The sequence below is a fragment of the Pezoporus flaviventris genome, unplaced genomic scaffold (assembly GCF_033815535.1).
Source record: "Pezoporus flaviventris isolate CSIRO_AGI_PZ_B2104156 unplaced genomic scaffold, CSIRO_AGI_Pfla_v1 ptg000509l, whole genome shotgun sequence".
Taxonomy (NCBI): Eukaryota; Metazoa; Chordata; class Aves; order Psittaciformes; family Psittacidae; genus Pezoporus; species Pezoporus flaviventris.
Window position 1 is genome coordinate 85,778 of NW_026893056.1, and position 21,832 is coordinate 107,609.

Below are 21,832 nucleotides of genomic sequence, written 5' to 3' on the forward strand. Positions count from 1 at the left end.
CAGCGTGGGGCAGGAACAGAACCTGGTGACACCGTGGGGCAGGAACAGAACCTGGTGACAGCGTGGGGCAGGAACAGAACCTGGTGACACCGTGGGGCAGGAACAGAACCTGGTGACAGCGTGGGGCAGGAACAGAACCTGGTGACAGCGTGGGGCAGGAACAGAACCTGGTGACAGCGTGGGGCAGGAACAGAACCTGGTGACACCGTGGGGCAGGAACAGAACCTGGTGACAGCGTGGGGCAGGAACAGACCCTGGTGACACCGTGGGGCAGGCACAGACCCTTGGTGGTGGCCGCAGCCCCCCTTGCCTTTGCTCTCAGCTCTGTCTGGCCCATGGGTTTCCGGGTGCTCATTCTGCCTGGCCGGTCCGGAACTCATCTCTGTGAGCAGGGGCAAATCTTCCTTTCTCCAGCCCCATCTCTGACCCCCAAGGTGTGGGGCTCCCGAGGGCTGCTCTCAGCGGTAAAGCCTGAGGCGAATTCCACCTTCTCTGTGGCTCCTGCTTCCGGGGCACCCCTGGATCCAGCAGCAGCATCACACACGTTGCTACCGATGTGCTTGGCAGAAGCCCTTCTTGCTGTCCTTGATGTGCTTTGCCAGGCTCAGTCCCAAGCGGGCCTTGGCATCCCTGCATCCCCTCATGAAGCCCCTGCATCCTCCCCTGTCCCTTACAACATCCCATCAATTCCTTCCTTCAGCTTACGACGTACAAGGAGCTCCCTGCTCATCATGCAGGCCTCCTGCCCCCCTTGCCTGGTTCCTTCCGCATGGGCATGCACCGGGCTTGGCCTTGGAGGAGCTGGTACTTGAGGAATGAACCCCTGAGCTTGCAGCAGGTGACCCCTGAATATCAACCAAGAGCCCGGGCCCCCTGGCCCTCTAGGGCTACATCCCATGGGCCAGAGCACTGAGCTTGCTGCACGCTCTGCTCACTGCCCCGGGGACCTCAAACTCGACCCTCCCATGATGGCTGCATCCGCGGCTGCCCTGGAGCACCCCATTTTCCGAGCAGCCCTCCCCTGCTGGTGAGCACGGGGCCAAGCCTGCTTTTCCTGAGGAGCCCGATGACCTTCACTGCAACACTGCAGTCACCGGAGCCATCCCAGCGTGGTTCCGTGGTGCCGGCGGTACCGCAGCCCCGCAGACGTGCACCCACCCTCCGATTCCTCGCTTGCTCCCCGCACTGCAGGCGCACCGGAGGCCCCAGCAGCCTGCAGCAGACCTGGCCTCCCAAAGCACGTCCCACGCTGCACAAAACCAGAGCCTGCCCCATGGCCCTGCTCTTGTAACCCCCCTTCTGCGCCAGATCCGCCCTTCCAAGGTCATAAATCATGGAGTGCTTTTGGGTTGGGAAGGACATTAGGATCACCCGGTTCCAACCCCCTGCCGTGGGCAGGGACACCTCGCACTAAACCATGGCACCCATGGCCAAGGTCCGACATGGAGGAGCGACCGGAGCACACCTGAGCCCCAGAACCACGTCCCCCGGGGCTCTGTGTCTTCACTGCCTTCCAGGCTGCTGCTCTGCGTCGCTGGCACCCACGGGGACCATTAGAAAGGAGCCAGCGGGACCCACTGGGCCGGGCAGCCTCCGGGCAGCATCCCTGACCCATGGCCCTGGCCGGCAGCACCTCCTGGAGACCGGGCCATGCCGGCGGAAGGGGCTCCTGGTGCCCGGCAGGGCGCAGTCACCTCCGGCCGTCACCGCGGCTTGTCCTGGAGGTGATGCTGCTGATGCTCTTTACCGGTGCGGCGGGGGCCGTCCCTCCGCTGTGCGGGTGCCCCATTAACCCCCACAGAGCTGTGCCGTGGGTCGGGGGGGGACGATGGGGACGGTGCCTTTTGGAGGAAGCCCCTGGCTCGGATCTGTCCTTTTCCTCCTTCTCCATCGGTTTCCCTGTGACACGAGCCCAGCCCCTGTGTCCGTGCCCCCCTCCCCTCTGTGTGCACCAGGAGGTGCCTGCGGCCCCTGCCTCGTCTCCCCGGGGTGTGAACCCTTGCAGGGCCGGTGCCTGCAGCCCTGCCCTGGGCAGCCTGTTCCAATGCCTGAGCACCCTCTGGGGCAGGAATTGTTCCTCAGCTCCATCTAAACCTGCCCTGGGGCAGCTTGAGGCCGGTTCCTCTCGTCCCATCCCTCGTTGGCTCCTCCAAGGCCAAGCCCGGCGCATGCCCATGGTGAAGAAACCAGGCAAAGGGGGCAGGAGCCCTGCAGGGGCGAGCAGGGAGCTCCTTGTACATCGTAAGCTGAGGAAGGGAATGGATGGGATGCGGAGTAGGGACAGGGAGGACGCAGGGGCTCCCATGGGGGGATGCAGGGATGCCAAGGCCCGCCTGGCCCTGAGCCTGGCACAGCCCGTCAAGGGCAGCAGCGTCTGCGCTTCCACTGCCCGGGGGCTGCGAGGGGAGGCGGGCACGGCGCGGAGCGGCTCCCGGCCCATGGGGCCGGGGGGGGGCTGAGGCCGCCGCGGGGCTGAGCCCGTGCTGGCGGCGCCGGGTCCGCTCGCAGTGCGGGACCGCTCCGTGCTCCTTCAGCGCGGCTGAATGGGTCCCGGTGCCCCCCATCCCATGGGAACGGCGGCTCCGAGGCTTTGCGGGGCCCTCGCACCCCAGCAGCAGAGAGAGGGAAGGCTCCTTTCCTCGCCCAGACCCAGCCGGGCCCCGCAGCTCCCCCTCCAGCCCATGGGGACGGCGGCTCCTGCGCTGTGGTTCCCCTCCTGCGGAGCAGGGAACCCCACAGCCAGGGTGCGGGGTGGGCTGGGAAGCACCTGGAGATCATCCGGGTCCAACCTCCTGCTGCGGCATCAGCTCGGCAGCCCCCAGCCAAATGGGGCAGCCCATGTGGACACAGGGGCTTGGAGCAAGCTGCTCCCCGGGAAGGTGGGGTTGGGGTAGAGGAGCTTCAAGGTCCCTTCCAACCCAAACGAGGCTGGGATCCCACGATTTACTACACTTAGCACTGGGGTGGATGCAGAGACCGTCTCAGAAGCTTCAGGCACGCACACAAACCTCGACCCATCCCAGCCTGCCGGATCCTGGTGTGGAAGGGAAGAACCGCAGAGCGGAAGAGGAGCTGGCACAGGGGGTCAGGATGAGCCCATGGAGCACAGAGGGTCCAGGCTCACCCCCAGTGCCCAGCCATGGGCGGGCTGGAGACCATGCTCAGGGCCCCAGACAAGAGGCATGAATGGCAGAACCATGGGGACCAGCCTGGTTCGGGATCAAGGGACCTTAAAGCTCCTCCAGCTCCAACCCTGCCACGGGCAGGGACCCCTTCCACTGGAGCCGGTTGTGACCTCTGCAGGTGGGCTCCAAGCTCCCCTGGGCTTTGTCCCCTCAGCCTGATCCCTGTGTCCCAAGCACCGCAATGGGACCTTTTCCTTGGCCTGGAGCCTCTCCGTCTGCAGCGGGGATGGAAGAGGATGTCCCCATCCCTGCCCTTCCTCCTGCCCCCTGTCCCCCCTCCAGCCGGGCCGGACCCTCCTGGAATGCCCTTTCCAAGGCCAGCGCCTGCTCCAGGCCGCCCCGTCACAACCAGCCCCGTGCTCAGCAGCGCGGTGCTGGGGGGTCAGTGCACGCCCCTGTCCTGGGTTCGGCAGTAGCAGGTCATGTTTTTCCTTCGTGGTAGCTGGTGCAGTGCTGTGTTTTGACTTCCAGCCTGGGAGCAGTGCTGGTGATGCCGATGTTGTCGGTTGTTGCTAAGTGATGTTTACCCTGACCAAGGACTCTGTGAGGCTCATGCTCTGCCAGGGAGGAGGGGAAGCTGGGAGGAAGCAGAGACGGGGCGCCTGACCCGGGCTAGCCGGGGAGGTATTCCATACCACAGCACATCATGGCCGGGGTGAGGGGTGACTGGGAGTTACCCGGAAGGACACGGACTCGTTTTCCTTGGCCGGTGGTATCGTATTCTCTTCCCTTGTTATTTTCCCTTATCATTGTTTTAGCTGATAGTAGCGGTGGTGATTTGTTGCTGGACTGTTCTTGTCTCAACCCGTAGGAGTTGCACTCTCTCGATCCTCCTCCCCGTTCCTCCGGGAGCGGGGAAGGGGAGAGCCCCGGTTGGGGGGGGGACACGGACCTGGATTGTTGTCAGCTCGGCACCACTCACTGGGAGTGAGTGAACGAGTTACCTGACTGGGTTTAAAGCACGACAGCCCCACGTCCCGGGGCCGGAAGGGATGAGCTCAGCAGGAGGGGTCCGAGCTCCGGCACCACAGAGAGCAAAAGCAAAAGCAGTTTATGGACAGGGTCAAAGCTGCTCCGGGGGAAGGTAAAAATACCCGGGAGGAGGGAGGGGGCTGGATCCGGGCCGGGGCTGCTATAAAAAGCAGGAGCTGCCGCTTGTCCCTGTGCCCAGGGGCCGGCGCAGGCGGGAGCTGCGGGAGCCGGGGACCTGCACCCGACCCAGGTAACGCCGCTCACTGGGTCCGGGGGAGCTGCTCCCATGGGGGACCCCGCATCCTGCTGCCAGGGCACCCCCCCTGTTCCACACGAGCGACGGCTGGGGGCTCGGGGTGTCCCCAAGAGGGGTGCCCGTGGCTGGGGAGGCAAACGGGGGGATCCGCGGTGTGGGGCAGCCCCATCGCAGGCTGACCCTGCTCTTGGCCCCCCCTCCAGCTGCTGCTTGTGGGGCGGCCCCTTCCCTCCATGGAGCGCCTGGTGCTGGGCTTGGTGCTGCTGGCGGCGGGCAGCCCCCTGCCGCTGTCCTCCTCCATCCAGGAGGTGGCCATGGACATGGCCCCCGCCTCCTTCGACGACCGCTACGAGGGCTGCAGCCACCTGATGGAGCGGGAGCTGCCGGAGCTCAACCGCACCGAGTTCGGCACCAACGGCCTCTACGCCGAGGCCTGGAGCCGGGCGGCCGAGGCCTGGAGGCAGCGGCCGCGTCCCGCGGGCAGCGGGGCTGCGGCCGGAGCACGCGGTCGCGCTCCTGGCGTACACCATGGAGGGGCCCCTGTACGCGGCCTTCAACGCGGCCGTGCGCGAGCCGGGGGCTCACGGCAGCGCTACCTGCACGGCTTCCCCTTCAAGGCGCTGCACTTCCTGCTGAGCCAGGCGCTGAGCACCCTGCGGGGCGCCGGGGACCGCGGCCGCTGCCGCCGCGTGTTCCGGGGCGTGCGCGCCGTGCGCTTCACCGCGAGGCGCGGGCAGAGCGTGCGCTTCGGGCACTTCACCTCCAGCTCCCTGCGCAACGGCAGCAGCTTCGGCTGCGACACCTTCTTCACGGTGCACACCTGCTGCGGGGTCCCCATCCCGCGACTTCTCCTCGTACCCCGCCGAGGAGGAGGTCCTCATCCCGCCCTCCGAGGTCTTCCAGGTCACCGGCTTCTCCCGCACCGGGCGCGGGTCCCTCATCCAGCTCCGCTCCCAGGGCGCCAACAGCACCTACAACCTGCGAGCTGGTGAAAGGGTGCACACCCCATGGGATGGGGGGGTGCTCCCGGCACTGCCGGGGATGGGGCTGCGGGGGAGGGCGCTTTGGGTGCACATCAGTGCCTGTCTCGGTGGCAAAGCATGGCTTGGAATGGCTTGGAATGGCTTGGAATGGCATGGAGTGGCTTGGAATGGCTTGGAATGGCATTGAATGGCACACCATGGCCAGAGACCCCCTGGAGCCCTGTGTGCAGTTCTGGTGTCCTCAGCATAAGGACCTGGACGCTGGAGAGGGTCCAGAGGGAGGGCACGGAGCTGCTGCGAGGCTGGAGCAGCTCTGCTCTGGAGCCAGGCTGAGAGAGCTGGGCTGGGGCAGCCTGGAGAAGAGAAGGCTCCTGAAGGGGAGACCTGAGAGCAGCTCCAGTGCCTGAAGGGGCTGCAGGGAACCTGGAGGGGGGCTTGGGACAAGGGCCTGTAGGGACAGGCCAAGGGAAATGGCTTTAACCTGCCCGAGGGGAGACTGAGCTGAGCTCTTAGGCAGAAGCTCTTCCCTGTGAGGGTGCTGAGGCGCTGGCACAGGGTGCCCAGAGAAGCTGTGGCTGCCCCATCCCTGGCAGTGCTCAAGGCCAGGTTGGACACAGGGGCTTGGAGCAAGCTGCTCTATGGAAGGGGTCCCTGCCCGGGGCTTTAGATGAGCTTTGAGGTCCCTTCCACCCCAACCCATTCCGTGACTCCGGCACAGCGCAGCGCGGCTTGTGGGGATGGGCCGTCGGGACGGGCCGTTGCAGGGACGGGGCCGCAGGGACGGGGCCGTTGCAGGGATGGGGCCGCTGGGACGGGGCCGTTGCAGGGACGGGGCCGTCGGGACGGGGCCGTTGCAGGGACGGGGCCGTTGCAGGGATGGGGCCGTCGGGACGGGGCCGCACGGGTCCGTGCCGGTGCTGACGCGCGGTTTCTCCCGCAGAGAAGCGCTGCGGTTCCGCCCCTTGCTCCTTCCGCGCGGCCGAGCCCGGACCCCCACCGCTGCGGAGCGACCTCGGCCGGGGCCCCCCCGGCAGCAGCGCCCCTTGGGGGCTCCTCCTGGCAGCGCTGGCGGCCGCGGGGCGCCCCTGAACCGCGAGGAGCCGGGACCGGGACCCGGAGCCGCCGGGGACCGGACGGGGAGGTGCCAGGCCCGGCTCAGCCCCTCCGGGATACAGCGCGGGGCTCCGGGGCTGAAGCTCGGGCCGGCGGGGGTGGGGGCCGCGGTGCTCTGGCTCGCAGAGGAATAAAGGCTCGCTGTGGGATCGGGGTTCCTGCGGCGCCCTGCGCTGGGGGCGGGCTGCAGCCGGGGTCGGCTCCATCCCAGCGCCCCTTACCCGGAGCATCCCATGGGTGGTGCAGGTCTGGGGGTGCCCCGTGGCTGCCAGCGGCCCCCATGGCACCCAAGGGACCGGGGCTGGGAGCCCCGGCACCCCCAGAGCAGGGAGCAGGGCCCTGAGGGGACAGCGTGGGTGCGGAGGGGGACGCGATGCGGCTCAGGGCTCTGCCCCCCCCCGCTCCCTCTCCTGCCCGCCCCGCTCCCCGCCGCAGGACACGGGCGCCCCGGGGCAGCCTCAACGCGCTTTAATACCGGGGGGTCCCGGGGGCACCGAGGAGGACGCGCATCACCCCGTCGCGGGCGCATGCGCAGTGGCCAGCGCAGGTCTGCGCTGCGCGCTCCCGCGGGGCTCAGCAGCACGCAGCGGAAGGCGGTGCGCGCGTGCTGCGCGCCGAAGGGCTCCAGGCGCAGGTCCCGGCTCAGCAGCGCCCCCGCGCCGCGGGGCTGCTCCCTGCAACCAAACCGGGAGCGCTCAGCCCCGGCCGGACCCCCCCCAGCCCCGGGGCCGCCGCCCCGGTCCCCGCTCACCGCAGCGGGCCCCTCTCGCGCGGCCCCGGCCGGCGGCAGCCGCTCCACAAGGAGCCGTTCCCCAGCCAGTAGAGCAGCGCCAGCTCCGGGAGCGCGCTCAGCGCCTCGCAGCGCGCGGTCACGCCTCTCACCTGCGGCACGGGCACGCGCGGGGTCGGGAGGCTCCGCTGGGGGGGGGGGGGGTGCCCCCTCCCCGCCCCATCCCATCCCCCGGACCCACCTGGCCGGGGGGTCGCAGGAGGGTGATGCTGGGGGGCTGCAGGGCCATGGCTCCTGGGGGGGGGGGTGGGAGGGGGGGTGAGCGCTGCCCCCCAGGGCCCTTGGGGGGGGGGCAGAGAAAGGAGGTGACCCCGAGCCCCCCCCCCCCGAGCCCCCTCGTACCGGTGCAGCGGGAGGTCAGGGCCCAGCAGAGCAGGGACAGGAGGAGCCGGGCTGGGGGGCAGAGATGGGCTCAGTGTTGGGATGCGGCCCCTGAGCTCAGGTAACCCCCCAGGAACAGCCCCCAGCCCTCCCCATCCCATATCCCAGTATCCCCCCGGTACCCCTCCATCACCCCCCTGAGCATCCTCCCTGTATTACCCCCCCATCACCCCTTAGCATCTCCCCACAGCCGCCAGCATGTCCTCAGCATCCTCCCTCAGCCACCCCCCAGCATCTCCCTGCACCCCCATCGCAGCCCCATAGCACCCCGTCCATCCCCAGCCCCCCGGAGCTGCCCATGGCCCCGTCCCAGCTCCGCTGAGTCCCGGGTCGGTCCCCGCCGGCACCGGGCCGGTTCCTCCTCGCGGGCTGTCCCGGTCCAGTTCCCGCCCGTACCGGCCTCACGGAGCGCAGCCATGGGGGCAGCGGCCGTGGGGCAGCAGCAGGGGGGCAGCGGCGCTCGGGCCGCGGCGCTTTTAAGCGGCTGCTGCCAGGAGGGAGCGGCCGCGGTGTGACCAGCCGGGGACCGGCACCGGAACCGCCCCCGGGTTCCCCCGTGCCGCGGCCCCACGGCCACTGCCCCTGTGCCCCACATGTGACGTCCCCTGCGCCATGTCCCGCGAGCCCACATCCTCCGGGCCCACGTCCCTGTGCCTCCCACGGGATATCCCGTGTCCATCCCTTGTGCCACATCCCGTGTCCCCCCCTTGCGCCACATCCCGTGTCCATCCCTTGTGCCACATCCCGTGTCCCTCCCTTGCACCACATCCCGTGTCCCCACAGCCAGCGTCCCCTGCCCCTGTGCCCCCCATGTCCTCAGTGCCACATCCTCACATTCCCTGTGCCCCTCATCCCACACCCCCTGTGCACATCTCTTATGCCCACGTCCCCCATCCCCTGTGTCCCCCCCACGCCCATGGACACCCCGGGGACACAGAACCGGGTCCCATCCAGGCTCGGGGCTTCCACCGGGATGAGGCTGGAAGCCCCACAGCCCCTCCATGGGCAGGGGCAGCTCCATGGGACCGGGCTCTGAAAAACCTTGGCAAAGCCCCAGATCCTGCCTGGTTCCAGGCAGCTCCCGGCGCATCCCAGCGGGGCAGCACCCGCAGAGCCCGGCGTGGGGACACCCCACAGCGCAGTGACGTGGCCCCATCGCACACCTCCCCCATATCCCCCGTGTCCCCAGCCCCACTGGGGCTGCGGCGCCCACAAGAAGCACCCACGGCCAAGTCTGGGTCCAGGACTCGTGTTCCGCTGTTTGGCACCAGGCGCCGACGCGGCTTCACCCAAACCAGAGCCCAAGGCCCCGCTGCGAGGCCCCTGCCCACATCCAGGGCGACACCGCATCGCATGTCCACAGCCAACCACGGCGTGTCCCCAACCACGGTATGTCCCCAACCATGGCACGACCCAACCATGGCGTGTCCCCAACCATGGTGTGATCCCAACCACGGCATGACCCCAACCATGGCGTGATCCCAACCACGGCATGACCTCAACCATGGTGTGATCCCAACCACGGCATGACCCCAACCATGGCGTGATCCCAACCACGGCATGACCTCAACCATGGTGTGATCCCAACCACGGCATGACCTCAACCATGGTGTGATCCCAACCACGGCATGTCCCCAACCATGGAGTGTCTCCAACCATGATGAGTCCCAACCACGGTATGACCCCAACCATGGCGCGTCCCCAGCCATGGAGTGTCCCCAACCACGGTGTGACCCCAACCACGGCGTGACCCCAACCACGGCTCGTCCCCAGCCGGCGCCCTCGGGGACCCCGCGGGTGCCCCCACGCACGGGTGCTGGGGTCCGTGCCCGGGCTCAAGGGTGCTGTGGCGCAGGGAGCGCGGCTCCCACCCGCGCTGCCCCCCACGGGGCCACCAGCGCAGGGCCGGGACACGGAGCGCAGCGGCGCCGGGCCCGTTCTGAACGTACAAAACCGGGAGCTACAAAAGGGCCCCCGGGGCTCGGCTCCGCCCGGCACCCCTCCAGCCCCCGGGGCAGCGGCTCCTGCGCAGCCCCCGCATCCCGGCCTGGCCGCTGCGGGGCTCAGCCCTCGGGGCGGCAGCGGGAGGAGCGCAGGGCAGGGCCGGGAGCGGCTCCGCGGGCTGCGATAGAAACCTTTACGTACGCGGGAAAAGGAGCCTTTAAAAACGAGCCCCGGCGCCGGGTCCGGCCCCGCAGGGGCAGCCGAGGGGCTCCGCCGCGCTACTCCAGCCCCAGGATGTAGTTGATGCCCTGCACCAGGCCGATGATGACGGGCTGCCAGGCCACCAGGTACCGCAGCCAGTCCAGCAGCTGCCCGTACATGACGTGGGGCCGCTCCCAGCTGGGCGGGAAGGAGTTAAAGAGCCGCGGAGAGAGGAGCCGAGCACCGGGATCCAGGCGAGGAGCCGGCCCCGCGCCTCCATGAGGACGGGAGCCGGGGGCAGGCAGGACCCGGCTCCCCCCCGGCCCGGAGGAGGCTCATTCCCATGGGAACATCGAGGCTGCCCCATCCCGGGCAGGGCTCAAGGCCAGGCTGGGCACAGGGGCTGGGAGCAAAGCTGCTCCAGGGGAAGGTGCCCCCGGGGGCTGGAACTGGAGGAGCTTTTGGCTCCCTTGAACCCATGGCACATCCCAAACCCCACGCGTGCCCTTCGCAAGGCGAGGAGAAAGGATACGGGTTACTGAACATCCTCTTGAGATCCACCTTCTCTTTGCAGTACGGACACGTCTGCTTCTTGCCCACGATGCACCAGCCCCGGATGCAGAACTCGTGGAACCTGGGAGCAGCAGGTTAAGGAGAACAGCCTCAGGCTGCGGGACACGGGGGACGGGACCACGCGTGGGGAAAACCATTGAGCTGCCTTGGAACCCCAGCCCAGAGCCACTGCACAGGGCAGGAAGCGTCCCCCGGGTGAGGACGGATGCGTTGCTCAGTGCTGCCTTTCCCAGAAGGAGCAGAACCTTCCAGGCACACGGGAAGGGGCGCGTGGGGCCACGGTCTTACAGGGGTAACACCCGCATGGGACCGGGGGGCTCCACGGTCCCAGGGCGAGACCCAGCCCCGGGGATGTGGAGGGGCCCTCGGTGGCTTTGTGGATCCCGGGTGGAGCTCCAGGAACTGCCCAAAGCCGGCCCCGTGCACGAGGGGCGGCTCCTGGGGATGAGCGGTGCCTCCGGCTCGGACTCGGGGGGGATTCACCCCGGGAGCCATGGGGAAGCAGGAGGCGGCTCCCCCGGCACCAGGGGCCGCGCTGCCCCGGCCCGCGGGGAGCAGAGCCCCGGGCACGGGGTGAGAGGGGCCGGGAAGCTCCGGAGCCTGCTCCTGGGGCTGGAACTCAGGAGCGGGGCTCGCTGAGCGTGACCTTTGCTCAGAGCCCGCTCTGGAAACCACCCGTGGGCAGGAGCCACAGGAAGATGCCAGCTCCAGCTGAGTCACGCTGGAAACCCCGCCCGGGCAGGGCTGTGACGGCGCTGCCAGGAGCCCCAGAGCCCCAGCAGCTGAGGGGAGCCTGGAATCCTGCATCCAGCTCCGGGGAACAGCACACGAGGGACCGGGAGCTGCTGGAGCGGGTCCAGAGGAGGGCACGGAGCTGCTGCGAGGGCTGGAGCAGCTCTGCCCTGGAGCCAGGCTGAGAGAGCTGGGCTGGGGCAGCCTGGAGAAGAGAAGGCTCCTGAAGGGGAGACCTGAGAGCAGCTCCAGTGCCTGAAGGGGCTGCAGGAAAGCTGGAGAGGGGCTTGGGACAAGGGATGTAGGGACAGGCCAAGGGGAATGGCTTGAACCTGCCCGAGGGGAGACTGAGCTGAGCTCTTAGGCAGAAGCTCTTCCCTGGGAGGGTGCTGAGGCACTGGCACAGGGTGCCCAGAGAAGCTGTGGCTGCCCCATCCCTGGCAGTGTTCAAGGGCAGGTTGGACACAGGGGCTTGGAGCAAGCTGCTCTGTGGAAGGGGGATTTGGCTGAGGCAGCTGGAGCATGAGGAGCAGCCTCACAGCAGCAGCACCAGGAGGAGGAACCCGTGCATGACACACATGGAGGAGCCCGAGGGGCACGAAGGGCTTGGCTCAGCGCTGCCGCAGGCAAAGCTCACGAGAGGAGCCGGCACCAGGAGGGTTGTGCTGTGGGGCAGGTTCCCGAGCAGGAGCAGGAGCAGGAGCAGGAGCAGGAGCAGGAGCAGAGCAGGAGCAGAGCAGGAGCAGGAGCAGGAGCAGGAGCAGAGCAGAGCAGGGGCAGAGCAGGAGCAGGAGCAGAGCAGGAGCAGAGCAGGAGCAGAGCAGGAGCAGGAGCAGAGCAGGAGCAGAGCAGGAGCAGGAGCAGGAGCAGGAGCAGGAGCAGAGCAGGAGCAGAGCAGGAGCAGGAGCAGGAGCAGGAGCAGAGGCAGGAGCAGGAGCAGGAGCAGAGCAGGAGCAGAGCAGGAGCAGGAGCAGGAGCAGGAGCAGAGCAGGAGCAGGAGCAGAGCAGGAGCAGAGGCAGGAGCAGAGGCAGGAGCAGGAGCAGAGCAGGAGCAGGAGCAGGAGCAGAGCAGGAGCAGGAGCAGAGCAGGAGCAGGAGCAGAGCAGGAGCAGAGGCAGGAGCAGGAGCAGGAGCAGGAGCAGAGCAGGAGCAGGAGCAGAGCAGGAGCAGGAGCAGGAGCAGAGCAGGAGCAGAGGCAGGAGCAGGAGCAGAGGCAGGAGCAGGAGCAGAGCAGGAGCAGGAGCAGAGCAGGAGCAGGAGCAGAGCAGGAGCAGGAGCAGAGCAGGAGCAGAGGCAAGAGCAGAGCAGGAGCAGGAGCAGAGCAGGAGCAGGAGCAGAGCAGGAGCAGAGCAGGAGCAGAGCAGGAGCAGGAGCAGAGCAGGAGCAGGAGCAGAGCAGGAGCAGGATACACGTGGTTGCAGGACAGCCGGTAGGTGTTCTCCAGGATCCCCTCCTCGTTGACATCCACCAGGATGCGTTGGCCGCACACGGCGCAGACGCTGTCGGAGAGGTGCTTGGTCGGCATCCCCGAGGCGCTGTAGAACTGCGCGAGGGCAGAGAGCGGTGACACACGGGGACAGGGGGCACAGGGCCACGGGGCAGCAACCCCCCACCTTCGGGGGTTACAAACCCTGTTGTGGGTCCCCGGACACAACCACAACAGCGCAGGAGCTGCTCGGGGATGGGGACCCCATCGCACCCCAGCCCCACAGCAGGGACCAGCTCCTCCGCTGGCTCAGGACATGCTGCGGGTCACAGCTTCCACCCATGGGCTGCAGCCCCAAAGGTGCCTGGAGCTTGCAGGGATGAAGAGCAAAGCCTGGAGCAGCCCCCCCAGCCACTTCCAGCCCACTGGAGCACCCAGGAGGGTCTCCCCACACACAGCTCCAACCCTCCAGGCTCCGGGGATGGAGCCCCCCAGTCACTTGTGCTGTGTCCCAGCGGGGAGACAGGGAATCACGGAGTGCCTCAAGCCAGAAGGACCCATAGAGACCACTGGGGACAACTCTGCTCCTCACAGGACTACCTCAAACTAAACCATGTGGCCAAAAGCATCGTCCTTGAGCTGTGGCTGCCCTGGTGCAGGGACCAAACACCCTCCAAGCGATGAGCCTTTTCCTCGTGTCCAACCTGAACATCCCCTGATGCAGCCTCATGGAATCATGGAATGGTTTGGGATGAAGGGAGCTTAAAGCTCCTCCAGCCCCAACCCCTGCCACGGGCAGGGACCCCTTCCATAGAGCAGCTTGCTCCAAGCCCCTGCGTCCAACCTGCCCTTGAGCACTGCCAGGGATGGGGCAGCCACAGCTTCTCTGGGCACCCTGTGCCAGTGCCTCAGCACCCTCCCAGGGAAGAGCTTCTGCCTCAGAGCTCAGCTCAGTCTCCCCTCGGGCAGGTTAAAGCCATTCCCCCTGGCCTGGCCCTACATCCCTTGTCCCAAGCCCCTCTCCAGCTTTCCTGCAGCCCCTTCAGGCACTGGAGCTGCTCTCAGGTCTCCCCTTCAGGAGCCTTCTCTTCTCCAGGCTGCCCCAGCCAAGTGCCCTCTGCTGCTCCTGCTCTTGTGCCCCTGCCCTGGGCACACTCCGGTTGTTTGAGGTGCCCAAAGCTGCAGAGGACTCGAGGTGGGGCCACACCAGCCCCTTGCAGAGTGGGACAATCAGCTGGGGCACCCCAGGCCACTGCTGACTCCTACTGAAGCTGCTGCCGACCCAAACCCAGATCTCTCCTGTGGGGCTGCTCTCCAGCCTCTCCTGCCCCAGCTTCCACATGGATCCAGGGCTCCCCATCCCAGGAGAGCCTCACTTGCTCTCGTTAAGCCTCTGCTGGTCAGGGGTTGCTCAGCTCTCTCCAGCTCTCCCTGCAGGGCCTCTCCACAGCTCCTCCTAGCTCAGCATCACCGGCACAGCAAGGCCCTGGCAGCCCTGCAGCCCCACAGGGAGCACCAAACCCACTGCGGGCCTGTCCTGGGTGCATGGGGGGGACACCTGGGTGCTGCTGAGGTGCCCCAGTGCGAGGGGACGCAGCGAGGGGCTGCAGCTCCCAGGCTGGCCAGGGAGAACCTCCAGGGAGCAGAAAGCTCCAAGAGGAGGAAACATCAAGGCCAGGCCCTCAGGAGCTGCTCCAAAGCAGCCCCAGGGTCCTGGGTCAGGCAGTGTTGGTGGAGCAGGGTTCTTGCTGCCAGGCGAGGGTGTTAAAGGGCTCAGGGCACCGCTGCAGGCCCAGGGAGGGCAACACGTGTTGGGGTTCAGAGGGGTGAGCAGATCCTTCCACTCCTCTGCTCTGTGCTCCGGGCACGGGGCAGGCTCCACCCTCAAGGATGGGTCTGGCCTGACCCTGGCAGCTCAGAGGCTGTGCCTCGGGGGGGGCACAGCGAGAACGCAGCAGCCTCAGGGAGCTCCTCCTCTCCTCGAGGTGGGACCTCAGTGAGCAGGGGCAAAGCTGCTGCCGTGAGCGAGGCGAGTGACAGGGTGCAGCCCCCCGTGAGAGCGCAGGGGAGCACTCACCCCGATGGTGGAGGCCATGTAGTCTGCACACATCTCGGCGAAGTCCCGCTCCAACACCCCATAGTAGAGGCCATAGAAGAGGAGGGAGATCCCGAAGTCCATGGCGTCTTCTGGCTTGATTCTGCAAGAGAGGAGCCCACTGACACCAAGGACCTAGCGCTGGGGCTGCTGTGGTGCAGAGCCAAATGACAGAGCCACAGCATGAACCACTCACAGGAGCGACCCACGCGGCACCGGGGAGCATCACCCACACAGGTGCTGTAGGTGCAACCCCGGCCCTGCCTCTGAGCCACTGCACCTTGCTTGGCTACACGTGGCACTGGAGCGGAGGCATGGACCTAACACCCAAAGTGTGCCATGGAGCCAGGCTGAGAGCTGGGCTGGGGCAGCCTGGAGAAGAGAAGGCTCCTGAAGGGGAGACCTGAGAGCAGCTCCAGTGCCTAAAGGGGCTGCAGGAAAGCTGGAGAGGGGCTTGGGACAAGGGATGTAGGGCCAGGCCAAGGGGAATGGCTTGGAAGGGGCTTGGAGCAAGCTGCTCTGGTGGAAGGTGTCCCTGCCTGTGGCAGGGGTTGGAGCTGGATGAGCCCTAAGGACCCTTCAACCCAAATCAGTCTGGGATTCCATGGCTCCACCTCGTGCACCAGAGCAGCTCCCAGTAAGCCTCAGTTAACGCCTCCACACCCCTGCAGGTCTGCTCAGCTTCCAGAGAAGGGGACAACCACCCAAACCATGAAGATGACCTGGGCCAGGCTCCTCTGCTACCGCACTGGGGCTGCTGCTTGTGCTTTGTCAGGGTCCCAAATCCCACTGATGCTCCCAGGCCGGACACCATGGAGCTGCAGATGCAGCTGAGCCACCTGAGGTACCACCACCAAACCCAAGACTGCCCCCCCCCACAGGGAGAGGACCCCCCAAAAGCTGCTCTGACCCTGCTCATCCTCAGCTTGCCAATGACACAGGTGTGCCCCAGCGCTGTGGCCAGCTCCCCATGCCGCATGGAGGGTTCCAGCCCTGACAGGAGCAGGATTCACTCACCTGAACAATAAGTTAAGCCCAAAGAGGGTGAACATCACAGCCACGTAGCCCACGATGCCGGTGGCGTAGCTGATCTTGTATATTAGTAGAAACCATTTATAAACCAACCTGTAAGGAAGGAACCCAGGACTGAGCTGGTTGCTCCCAAAACCTGGGGCTGCCCCATCCCTGGCAGTGCTCAAGGCCAGGTTGGACACAGGGGCTTGGAGCAAGCTGCTCTATGGAAGGGGTCCCTGCCCGTGGCAGGGGTTGGAGCTGGAGGAGCTTTAAGGTCCCTTCATCCCAACCCATCCCATGATTCCATGATCCAGCAGTGCCATGGGCTGCTCGGTGCCTGACACCCAAACCAGCAGCCTCAGCATCTCTGAAGGCCACATCCAGGTGTGTTTCACACTGGGAATGCCCTTGGTGAGGCTCCCAGCACCACAGCCCGGGGGCCACGTGCACGGGGCTGGATGCCGGCGAGTGCCTGATGCCACCCAGGGGCAAAGTCTGCGGTGGCACAAGGGGAGCTTGCCCCTTGCCAGGGCTGCCCCAGGGCTGAGGAGCTCCCTGGGGACCTGCACTAACCTGGGCGTTGTCTGCACCAGAGGTTTCCGTGTTGCCCTGAAGGTGACAAAGGCTGTGACTGCTGAGAAGAGCACCCAGATGACCAGGAACCGCCACCAGTTGAGCTTGATGGTGAAGTACAGAGGCACCACCCACATCTGGAAGAGGGTCACCATCTGTGGGGCACGGGAGAGGCTTTTGGAGCCGGGCCTCTGCTCATCACACGTCAGAAACGCCCTCCCAGCCCTGGCAGCCCTTCTCCCACCTGCTTCAAGGGGATAAAGGGCATCTATGGGCGTGGAGCTGAGCTCCTGTGCTGCCTCCAGAAGGGAATGGGCAAAGGGGCTTGGTCTGAAGTTCACGGAGGAGCCTGGAGACACCCATCACGGTGAGGCCATCAGGGCGAGGTTGGCTCAGGTGCAATAAGAAGCAAGGAGCCTCCCTCACTTCCATGGGGAAGCACCCGGAGAACGTGGCTCCTCTTTGCGTCACCCTCGGGACAGCCCCCGAGATGCACTGCTCCCATCACCCAGTGCCAAAGCACGATGTGAAACCGGGTTACCAGCCCTGAGGAGGTGCATCCCTCCTCATCCCCCGCCGGAATGCCGGGAAGACAACGGGTGCCGGAGCAGCAGGCAAGGAGAAGGCCAGGAACACACGAGGCCAGCAGGGATCAGGCACTCACATTGTAGGAGCGAGGGTGCCTCTGCTTCCACTGCACCAGGAGGAGCTGGGCCACCACGAGCGTGGCGATGAGGATGAGCACCATCTCGGCGTGCATGGCCTCGTGCCCGCGGTGCTTGGCGTGCATCCGGGCGTGCTCCACCCTGCACGGACGGGGAAGGAGCCTGAGGCACGCGTGGGGACACGGCAGAGCCGGGACACTGCGCGGGGACGGGGGCCCGTGGGACTAAAGGGGACCCCGAGATGGGCTCGGGGTTTACAGGGGGAGCGGAGCTGCCATCGGCACATCCCAGAGCCTCTCCCTGCCCCAGCGACGCCCGGAGCCACTCCTGGAGCTCTGTGACCCCAGCACAGGGGGGACCTGGAGCTGCTGGAGCGGGTCCAGAGGAGGGCACGGGGATGCTGCGAGGGCTGGAGCAGCTCTGCCCTGGAGCCAGGCTGAGAGAGCTGGGCTGGGGCAGCCTGGAGAAGAGAAGGCTCCTGAAGGGGAGACCTGAGAGCAGCTCCAGTGCCTGAAGGGGCTGCAGGAAAGCTGGAGAGGGGCTTGGGACAAGGGATGCAGGGCCAGGCCAAGGGGAATGGCTTTACGCCGCCATCCCAACCCATTCCATGACCCCGCGCTTTCAGCCCGGGGTGCAGCGAGGGCCGTGCCGGCGATGGCACAGCAGGAGCAGGAGAGCAGGAGCAGGAGCAGGAGCAGGAGCAGAGCAGGAGCAGGAGCAGGAGCAGGAGCAGGAGCAGGAGCAGAGCAGGAGCAGGAGCAGGAGCAGAGCAGGAGCAGGAGCAGAGCAGGAGCAGGAGCAGGAGCAGAGCAGGAGCAGGAGCAGAGCAGGAGCAGGAGCAGGAGCAGAGCAGGGGCAGGAGCAGGAGCAGGAGCAGAGCAGGAGCAGGAGCAGGAGCAGAGCAGGAGCAGGAGCAGAGCAGGAGCAGGAGCAGAGCAGGAGCAGGAGCAGGAGCAGAGCAGGAGCAGGAGCAGGAGCAGGAGCAGGAGCAGAGCAGGAGCAGGAGCAGGAGCAGGAGCAGGAGCAGAGCAGGAGCAGGAGCAGGAGCAGGAGCAGGAGCAGGAGCAGGAGCAGGAGCAGAGCAGGAGCAGGAGCAGGAGCAGGAGCAGGAGCAGGGGGCAGGGGCGCTGCGGCAGGCTCCATGCACGGCTCCATGCACGGCTCCATGCACGGCACAGACTCACCTCCACCGCTCCTCCGGGGACAGGTGGGACAGATCCACCTGCGGGGGGACAGAGGCGTGAGCACGCACCGCCCCGGCCCGGCCGCCCGGGTAATGGCCAGCACAAGGCTGCCCTGCAGGAGGAACATCACCAGAGCACCCCCATCTCCTGCCACAGCTCCCCTGGACACCCCGGAGCTGCTCCTGGGGAACTCGGAGGTTTAAATGACGAACCCATCGTGAGGCTGCAGCCCAGAGCTGCCCCCGGGCCCTGCCGGCAGCACGGGGCGAGCTCGGAGCACCCCGCTCCTCCGCGCCCTCCTGCTCCTCCATCAGCTCCATCTCCTTGAACTCCCTGCAGCCAAGGCTGTCCCAGCCATCCCATTCCCAAGGAATGGGTTCACTCCCCACATCCGCATCCCAGCCAGGCACCCCTGGGAGCAATCCCAACGCACGGCCAGAACAGAGCCCCAGACCCCAGCGTGGCCCAGGACAGGGAACAGCACCCGCAGCCAGCGACGAACCATTGCCAAACCACCCCGGTTCGGAGGGGAAAAGGAGGATTTGGGAAGCGCTGACACGGCTGAAGGCTCCCCCAGGCTTCCCAAAGCTCTTCCCACAGGAGCCGCTGTTATGAGGGATCACGGGGCTGCCCTTTGGACCAGCACAGCCCTGGGATCACCTTTCAGTCCCTCCTGGAGCTGCAGCTCTGCCAAGGAGCTGAGGAGGCCTCGGGCAATGGGGACACCCCCATGGACACACAGGGCAGCAAAGCAGGCAGAGGGAACCGGTCCCAGAGGGACAAACATGGAACCAGCTGGGAAAGAGCTCCAGGAGCATCCAGTGCAACCATCGCCCCACGGCCACCACTGCCCCATGGCACTGAGGCCTCGTCTCCATGGGGTGTGAGGTGCCTGCAGCCCTGCCCTGGGCAGCCTGGTCCAATGCCTGAGCACCCTCTGGGGCAGGAATTGTTCCTCAGCTCCATCTAAACCTGCCCTGGGGCAGCTTGAGGCCGTTTCCTCTTGTCCCATCCCTTGTTCCTTGGGAGCAGAGCCCAGCCCCTCCTGGCTCCATCCTCCTGGCAGGCAGTTGCAGGGGTTGGTACGGACACAAGGACCCCAGATCCCTATGGGAACTCTCCATGAGGGCTGTGGGGCCGGGCTCTGGTTCCCCTCCAGCCCGCAATGACCCCAGGGATGCCCTGGAGCTGCGGGCACAGCTCAGCCCCGGGCCCCAGGCAGGGCGGCCACAGGAGATGGGTGCACAGGAACCGGCTCCACCTCAGCCGGGCTCAGGGTGCTTGTGGGACACGTGGCAGGGACTGCAGGGCTGCTCCCATGGGTGCACCAAGCTGCTGCGCTTCCTCTGCGGCGCTTAATGAGAGCCCAGGGGAGGGCAGGAGGAGGCAGAGCGGCTGCGAGCTGCTCCCACACCGGGCATGGGGAGATGGGGTCCCCGAGGAGCACCTCAGGGCTCAGAGCGATGCCAGCTCCCTGCTGGAGCTGCCCTGGAAGGGGCAGGAGTGGAGCTGCTGCGAGGGCTGGAGCAGCTCTGCCCTGGAGCCAGGCTGAGAGAGCTGGGCTGGGGCAGCCTGGAGAAGAGAAGGCTCCTGAAGGGGAGACCTGAGAGCAGCTCCAGTGCCTGAAGGGGCTGCAGGAAAGCTGGAGAGGGGCTTGGGACAAGGGATGTAGGGCCAGGCCAAGGGGAATGGCTTGAACCTGCCCGAGGGGAGACTGAGCTGAGCTCTCAGGCAGAAGCTCTTCCCTGGGAGGGTGCTGAGGCGCTGGCACAGGGTGCCCAGAGAAGCTGTGGCTGCCCCATCCCTGGCAGTGCTCAAGGCCAGGTTGGACACAGGGGCTTGGAGCAAGCTGCTCTATGGAAGGGGTCCCTGCCCGGGGCAGGGGCGGGAGCTGGATGGGCTGTAGGGTCCCTTCATCCCAAGCCATTGCAGGATCTAATTCCCAGCTCCAGACCCAATCGCCCCTCGATCCCAGCACTGAGCCTCCAGCTCCCACAATAACTTCATTACAGGGAGCATCGGGATGAGACCAGCGCCCCGGTGCCCCGCAGGCAGGACCTGACACTCCCATAGCCCCCTCTGCCCCACGCCACCGAACCCCATCTCTGCTCCAGCGGTGACACCGAAGCTCGGCCCCATTCGGATCCCACCCAGCGCCGTGGCCGCTCTGCCCCCCAGCCCCAGCCCCAGCGGCACCCAGAGGGGCCCCCTCACCCTGAGCGCGTTGTGCAGGGGTCTCAGGGGGGGTTGGACCCTCGGCTCCTCTGCTCAGGAACCAAGGGGGCCACAGGCAGCGGGAGCAGGGAGATCCCAGCGGATCCAACCCCATCCCGAGCCCGGATGGAGCTCGATACGGATGTGTGCCCCCATGGGGGCGGGTTCCGGGGGGTCCCAGCCCCATGGGTGTCACCTCCCCGTTCAGCCCCAGGGGCTGGCTCCTGAACACCAGGAATTCCACGTCCAGGGCTCACAGGCTCCGGACCTTCCCTGCCGCCGGCCCTGGGATGTGGGGCTCGCAAGCGCCCCACACGCTGCTTGCCTTGCTCTGGGGGTCAGAGGCTGACAGGAGGAGCAGCTCCCCGCAGCCCCGGTCCCACACAATCCCATTGGAATTCCAGACAGCCCGGCTGGCCCCCCCTCCCAGCACCACAGGCAGCAGGCTCAGGCACTGGGGCTGGGGCCGAGGCTCCCCTCCCGCAGGGAGGATGCTCCAGCATTCCCAATGGGAATTCCAGCTGCAGCCTTCACTGCACAGCTTCAGTTGCGCCCCCTAACCCAGCCCCCCCCGTGTCCCCCTGCCCCACAGGGCACCCCCTAACCCAGCCCCCCCCCCGTGTCCCCCTGCCCCACAGGGCACCCCCTAACCCAGCCCCCCCCCGTGTCCCCCTGCCCCACAGGGCACCCCCTAACCCAGCCCCCCCCCGTGTCCCCCTGCCCCACAGAGCACCCCCTAACCCAGCCCCCCCCGTGTCCCCCTGCCCCACAGAGCACCCCTTAACCCAGCCCCCCCCGTGTCCCCCTGCCCCACAGAGCACCCCTTAACCCAGCCCCCCCCGTGTCCCCCTGCCCCACAGAGCACCCCCTAACCCAGCCCCCCCCGTGTCCCCCTGCCCCACAGAGCACCCTCTAACCCAGCCCCCCCCGTGTCCCCCTGCCCCACAGAGCACCCCGTTGTCCCCCTACCCCGAAGCCCCTCAGTGCCCCCAGTCCCACCCTGCCCCAGTGTCCCCCGGAACCCCTCGCTCCCGCTCCCCACACCCGCTTCCCCCCGCCCCCCCTGTCCCCGCTCCGCTCCCGGCCCCGCTCCGCTCCCGGCCCCGCTCCACCTCCTCCACATCGCGCTCCGCGGGGCCTCCAACCTCCACCTCCAGCACCGCCGCCATCTTGCCCCCCCCTCCGTCCCCGGCGGCCAACTCCTTCCGCCACCATCCGCCAATCACCGGCCACGTCGCCGCAGCGCGGGCCAATCGCTGTGCGCGGCCGTGGGCCACAGACCAATCAGAAAGGAGGAGAGGCGGGACAGCGGCCGGCGGTGGCAGAGCTGTCACGGCAAGGGACCGTCGCGCATTTCCAGGCCCGGAGCGGGACGCGGGGGCCCGGCCGCGGTCCCGGTGGCACCGCCCCCCAACCCCCCCCCCCCCCCGCCGGTGTCAGCGGCCCCGGGGCGCGCCTCGGCCCCGCTCCCATCCCCGTGCGCCGCCCGGTGCCGCTCCGGGCCGCGCCGGGCCGAGGGCAGCGCACACGG

The 21,832-nt window shown here is 67.3% G+C and overlaps 2 protein-coding genes across 5 annotated transcripts; one reads left to right on the forward strand and one right to left on the reverse strand.

Annotated features, from left to right (window-relative positions):
• Positions 1 to 4,646: 4,646 nt before the first annotated feature.
• Positions 4,647 to 6,485, forward strand: LOC133263877 (erythroblast NAD(P)(+)--arginine ADP-ribosyltransferase-like). The gene is given in 5 exon segments (XM_061443729.1): positions 4,647 to 4,879; positions 4,881 to 4,990; positions 4,993 to 5,252; positions 5,254 to 5,409; positions 6,339 to 6,485. Coding segments are annotated over 5 exon segments (906 nt in total).
• Positions 6,486 to 9,826: 3,341 nt separating this feature from the next.
• On the reverse strand, positions 9,827 to 21,526 carry LOC133263875 (E3 ubiquitin ligase RNF121). 4 transcript variants are annotated; one of them, XM_061443727.1, is made up of 9 exons: positions 21,414 to 21,526; positions 18,088 to 18,125; positions 16,903 to 17,044; positions 16,239 to 16,393; positions 15,669 to 15,776; positions 14,634 to 14,754; positions 12,540 to 12,629; positions 10,358 to 10,459; positions 9,827 to 10,023 (listed from the first exon to the last, which is right to left on the reverse strand). In XM_061443727.1, the coding sequence occupies exons 1-8, from the start codon at positions 21,468 to 21,470 to the stop codon at positions 10,361 to 10,363; spliced, it is 810 nt and encodes a 269-aa protein (XP_061299711.1). In that variant the 5' UTR covers positions 21,471 to 21,526; the 3' UTR covers positions 9,827 to 10,023; positions 10,358 to 10,360. The 4 variants fall into 4 exon arrangements, with proteins under 4 accessions (XP_061299711.1, XP_061299709.1, XP_061299712.1 ...); XM_061443725.1 differs by having other exon boundaries at positions 12,540 to 12,673; XM_061443728.1 differs by having other exon boundaries at positions 10,338 to 10,459; positions 12,540 to 12,673.
• Between the last annotated feature and the right edge of the window lie 306 nt (positions 21,527 to 21,832).

Bases quoted from the DNA above. Each gene is read 5' to 3' on its own strand.
- LOC133263875 (XM_061443728.1), bottom strand. From the start codon at position 21,470: ATGGCGGCGGTGCTGGAGGTGGAGGTTGGAGGCCCCGCGGAGCGCGAT. The intron at 16,394-16,902 runs GTGAGTGCCTGA...CGTGCCCCACAG, and splicing joins GGCACCCTCGCTCCTACAAT to ATGGTGACCCTCTTCCAGAT. The intron at 14,755-15,668 runs GTGAGTGAATCC...CCTCTCTTGCAG, and splicing joins GGGCTTAACTTATTGTTCAG to AATCAAGCCAGAAGACGCCA.